The sequence below is a fragment of the Rhinatrema bivittatum genome, chromosome 1, assembly GCF_901001135.1.
Source record: "Rhinatrema bivittatum chromosome 1, aRhiBiv1.1, whole genome shotgun sequence".
Taxonomy (NCBI): domain Eukaryota; kingdom Metazoa; phylum Chordata; class Amphibia; order Gymnophiona; family Rhinatrematidae; genus Rhinatrema; species Rhinatrema bivittatum.
In genome coordinates, this window is record NC_042615.1 from 242,604,605 (window position 1) to 242,610,604 (window position 6,000).

The 6,000-nt window shown below is 40.5% G+C and overlaps 1 gene segment (V, D, J or C); it reads right to left on the reverse strand.

Annotated features, from left to right (window-relative positions):
* Positions 1-4,198: 4,198 nt before the first annotated feature.
* Positions 4,199-4,934, reverse strand: LOC115094113. The segment is given in 2 exon segments: positions 4,199-4,602; positions 4,861-4,934. Coding segments are annotated over 2 exon segments (453 nt in total).
* Positions 4,935-6,000: the final 1,066 nt, after the last annotated feature.

Genomic DNA, 6,000 nt, shown 5'->3' on the forward strand with positions numbered 1-6,000 from the left:
GCAATTTATACATTCTGCTGATTCCATCATGATTCTGTTTTGCAAGGACAGCTTCAGCCGTCCTCGATGGTAGATGTATCAGATATTTCTTTTCTCTACTGTAGGCACAACAGCTCTACAAATTTCAGAATTGCTGCATCTAGCCCAGTCTTGAAGATTCTCAATAGTTGACTGGCTCCTCCTGTCCTCCAGCTGAATCAGTTTGTGTCCTTCTCCATGCAGCGATTGACCAGGTCATCCATCACAAACCCTCATGGTGGGATCTCCCAAAGGTCTGGATCAGGCTATGAATTGTGCCAGAGTGTGGCAAGCAGGCCAATTATGCTTTGATCCTCATGGTTGGGGGGATTCTTCTTCTGTCCATGAATGCTGGTTTGCAATGAGTGACTGCTGAGGGATGATAACGCTCCTGCACACCAGGTTCTTCATCTTGGCTTTCTGGTTCCAAACCACCATCTTCTTGCTGCAATGGAGGGAAAGCTGCCATCTTGGTCCAATATTACAGTAAATCAAAAACCACTGTAAATCCACACGAATCACGTAGAAAACTGGGGATTTCTTCTTCCATACTGTCCAAAAAATTCACACCAGTGGGATCCTGTTTGGGCACCAAATTATGTAGCAGGTCACCCATTCTCAGTGTATTAGCCTTAACTTGGGGTGCTATGGTTCGGGTTCAGTCCGGACAGGAAAGAAGAATAATCTTCTGCATCCCCTAGCGTGCCTATCCACTCTTATTTATTTATTTGATAATTTTTATATACCGACTTTTCATGCAAGCTTATCAAATCGGTTTACAGTAGTTAGCAATTAATCATTTAAAATTATTTGCATTTCAAAAGAAGAAAGGAAGTAAATACATTTTTTCATAATATAAATAACATAGTAAATTAAATAGTAGGCTAAATAATCAGAATTTAAACACTTAGGTAGTATAGTTAGGGTAGAGATAGTATTAAAAAAGGTAGGGGACCTCAAACAGGTGCCAAACAGTCCAGAGAAGGAGTAATGAAGCCAATACCAGCACAAAGGATATATAAATGGACACCAATGTCCAGTCGTACAGTTCAGCCAATGATTAGGGTAGGAAAATCTGAAAAGATACTCACTGGAGTCCAAGAGTGGTGTTTAAATAAAACAGATTTTACTGTAAGTTAAACAGAATATTCCGGGCTACAATGCCAAAAATCAAAAATAGAATCAGGAATATAAAAGCAGTGTAAATTATGGTCAGTTTGTCCATCTTAGGTGTTGGCTCCCTCCTCATTTCCCTTGTACCATGATCCATGGAGAAGAAGTTCTCCCTTATAATGTGGGGTAACTGGAATGGGGTTCCAGCATAAATGTAATCAAAAGGTAGAAAAATATTCCCAAGCAAGAAAACTGTAGTGCAACTGTCTCGAAGTACACAGTATCCCAAAACTCCACTTTGGTCAATTCTTCAACTCTTGAATTCATAGGGAATTGCTCAATAGGGGTAAACCCATAAGTCCTTATCCTCAAATATCTTAATCTCTTCTTACCCTTGTTTCTCCAGATTGCTCAGATCCTTGCCCCAGTCCTTGGGGTTCCAGGGGGAGAATGGGGGCCACACCCTTCCCTTTAGACTGGTCAATTTAAAAACTCCAAAATCTCCTTCAGAGCTCCATCAATATCACCTGCAGAAAGTGCAGAGCAAGACCCATCCAAAAGCACTAATCAAATCTTCTCTTGAGATCCTGTGAAAAGTCCCAAACTCTACTCTCCTTTTCTAAGATCCTAAGGGGATCAAACGTCTTCTAAAAAATAGTTGAAATCCTGAGGGGGGATCTCTTACTTCTCCTGCAGTTTCTTTGAAATTCCAGCTCCTTCACCCTCTTCAATCGTTCTCTCCTACCCAGTACTCCAACCACTGATGCGCAGAGCATGCTCCTGGCTGTTATATACCCCGTGGATGCCATATCCCCAAACAGGTGGGGTCTCATCTCGAGAGGGCTAAAACATACCTAAATCCCTCCTTCTGCCCTGAATATTCAAATCTCATTTATGAATAACTTACTGACTGATACAGCCCATCACATACAAATATAATATTTTCTTTTCATTAAGTGCATGACTGTTGTTGCTAATCCTTAGTTGATTCTTATGAGGCAGCAGCTTCCCACTGAGCTTCACATGATGCCCTCCAGTGGTTACAGCTCTGCACACTTGTAAAGCGCAGCTAGAATGCACAATATAATTTGAGAACTCAGGCATTTAAATTCTAACAATTTATTTTACTTCCTTCAATCTTGTTTGTTTAAGTTAGAATTTAACTATAATTATTCTACATAGCTGACGTTCAAGGTGTTAGATTTGGATAGCATTGCTTCTTGCCACGCAGTTGAATTTCCAGATTTGATTTCTGAAGAGGCAGGAAGAGATGAGGAATTTGTGCCCGTGAAACCTGCTCTGTTGCCATTTTCATGTTTACCGAGAAACATTTTTCATCTTTAATGAAAAGCAAGGAAAATGTTTCGAATTAAGCTGGAGGTGCAGAAAATGCCTGTTTATTTTCAATTTTCTCATTCCTAACTGTGAGGATGATTTACTAAAACTGTGCTAAAAATGAGCCAGAGAAATTAGAACGCGTATCTTAGAGCACGCATAAAGGTGGCTAAAAGTTGACTACAAAAAGTACAGCTGGCAGAATACGGTCCCCTCTCGCAATCCCTGAATCTCCCCCAGGACACTTGCAGAAGAGCACCTGCTGAGCAGAAACACAGCTCCTAACTTCCTATGGTCCTGGCATTCAGCAGAGATCCGGCACTTCAGATTTTTGGGACGATGTGGGATACAGGATGGGGGTCATTTGAAGACCTTCTTTTCTGTGTGTCCAGGGACTGGAAAAGGGTTCTTTAGAGGATTGTTTTTTTTTTTTATTGGGAGGGTCATGGTGGGGCTTGTTTTGACAGGGTCAAGTGGAAGGAAATGGATCCCTAGGGTGGGTGGGGGCCTTCTTTGAGAGGGTTTGAATGGCATCATGGGGTACAACGGGGCTGAGTGTTTTTGAAAGGATCCAGGGTGGGAGAGCACTTTGGTAGAAGGATCTTTTCTAAAGGAAGGTCAAGGGGGAGGCAGGAGGGCCATTCATGGGAGTCTTGGTTCAGAGATGCAAGTTGTGGGGAAATTCTTCAGGAAGTTTCATTTGAGAGAATGTGAAGTTGAAATGAGTACATTATTCTGGGTGTGGCATCCAGGGGTTTACTTTTGTGTCCTCTTAATGGGGGGTTACTTTTGGGGGGAAGCAAAGGATGTAGGAGGCTTCTTTTAAGAAGGTACAATAGGGCAATTTGCAAAGCCATTTGCCCTGGTAAATAATCATTTAATCATGTAAGTTGCCCTGTCTGAAAATTGTGCTTCTAAACCTGACTAAAAGGGGAGCAGGTTCCAGAGTGCACACACTTGTTACCACTTTAGAAGGAGGAATTCCCAGGGTGAGTATTTCCTAGATTGTTGGGAGAAAACAGTACACATACATGAGAATTTCAAGCATGCATGTGCTATTTTGTCCCCTCCATCCCCGTCGCCTGCACAGATATCCTGTGCAAAGTATGTGCATGCTCGCAGCTCATTTCTTTCTGCTAAATCATTTCCAAAGTGAAACTACCCAGGCAGGTCCCTTCTGAAAATTACCTGAAAGCTCACGCACTAAAAGTTCCTGTGAGCTGTGTGGAAATTGTCCTCTGTAAGCAGGCTTTCATGATTTCAGAATGAAAGATAAAGGTGAGATGTAGTATTTTAGAGGAGGAACATGTGCCAGTGAAACCTGCACTTTGCCATTTGCATTTGTATTGAGAAAATCTTTACACAACTTTAAATGAAGAAAAAAAAAAAGAGGAAGGCTGCAAAGAATTCTGCAGAAAGAGCCCCAGTAAATTATTTTCTCTTTTCCTGTGACTAAATGCACCTTCATATAATGCACTTTCCTTTTTCTTCTCTCTTTTTCTGGCTATTCACTCCTTAATTTGTAAGTGACTGGTCTGAAACAGGTTTTAGATGCAATCTCTGTTCAGTCTAATAATGTGAGTTATGCCTCAGTATTAACGTTGTAATGGAACAATTGCTTTAGATTAATAAATAAGGATTTTGTATATTTTTGAAAAGTGAAATATTATAGTATTTCATCATTTTGCAATAAAATATCTAGTTCATGATGCTTGTAAAGTTTGACGTAACCTTAACAATTAGATTTCCATGTAAGTGGAACAAGCACAGTATCTAGCAAAGCACAGCACAAAGTGAACAGAAGAGGAAGGTTTTTGTCATGGTCTGTAGCACTGTGGAGAGGGAGCTCATCATACTGCTGACAGTGATAAACTGCAGCATCGTCAGCTTGAACTCCACTGATTGTGAGAGTGTAATCAGTCTCAGATCCACTGCCGCTGAACCGCTCTGGGATCCCGGAGGCACGGGAGGAAGCATAAGAGATAAGAAGCTTGGGAGCCTGCCCAGGTTTCTGCTGGTACCAGGCTATCCAGTTGCTAACATCTGTACTGGCTTTGCAGTTGATGGTGACTCTGTCCCCCACGGACACTAATAAGGAGTCTGGAGTCTGAGTCAGCACAATCTCTGCACTGGAAACTGGAAATAGAAAGAAAATATTGGTATTAATAAGGTTTGATTTCCTAGCATTTTTCTCTATAAATGATTTATAAATACATAAATTATTAAACCATTTAATACATTAATTTGCATGGCATTTATTTAGTTAAATAAAAGTTGTATATAATCATAAGTAAAGAATACTAGCAGTTTTGTCATCAAAATCCCTTGAGCATTTCTAAATTGTGATCTTGGCTATAGATACTGCTTCTTTTAACCCATTTCTTGTATTCTCACCTTGAATCCAGAGCACTACTAAACAGATAACAAGAGTCCATGAGATCATGATGATTGTTTTGCGTGGATTTTTTTTTACTAATAATCTTGAAAAAATGATGCATTTATATAAGAAGCATCAAGGAAATGTCATTTGGGTATAAATATGCAAATTTTCATCAGCATTTGCATTCAATGCAAATACTGTGGAGAAATGGCCTGTAACGTGAGGATGGAATTGCAAGCTTTTCCCATATTTTGGTTAATGTATAGTTTTAGATTGTAATCCAGTTTTCAGAATGAGTACTCAACTAACACTGATATTTAAATTTCTGGCTTCACTTAGAATGGCCTGCCACACATTGTCTGATATTCTATTTCTATTGCAACTCATCATGGATTTCTAGGATGGAGCAGTGAAATTTTACGATAACCTAAATTGGATTTTAGTGTGAGTGTCAGAATGGGCAGAAGCTAGCTTTTCCTGCCCATTCCCGTGGTCATTGTGTAGCTCTTCACCTACCAGATAATTATGACATTAATCTTACCGTAGATGCTCACGGGCCAATATTTAGTAAGCTGGCAAGCAAATAAGTTATAAGGCTAAAGTTTACCAGACAATTTGACCCATAGATTCAGCAGAATAAACTTCCCTCTGAATATAGTTGCCCAAATTTATCTGGCTACATGTAGCTGGATAACTAAAAATTCTAACAGGCTATGTTTGAATATAGCTGTTAGATCTTATGTGACCGGAAAACCTGTTACTTAACCAGATATCTTGAAAAGGTAAACTACACACGTTTTATGCTTCCAGTGCAGCTTGTGTCAGAAGCTATGCTGGAGCCAGGAGTGGGTGAATTCACACCTCACTCCCGGTCGGGAGTTTTGGTTTTGGGGGGATAGGGGGAGGGTTCGTGGAGGTGGGTGGGAGGAGTGTCATGCTGCATCTTTGGACCTGGAGGGTTCGGTGGCAGCACAAGATTTTAATATATATAGAAATGGGAGGGGGTACAGGCCAGCATTGAACCCTGGGACAATTTAATAATTAATATGGGTTGTGGCTTGGGGCTGAATGGACCAATAGAGCATCTATTTACTATGGAGGCCGGGAAGCAGGAAATCAGTCCAGAGGCCCCATTACTTCTTCTTCTTCTTTTT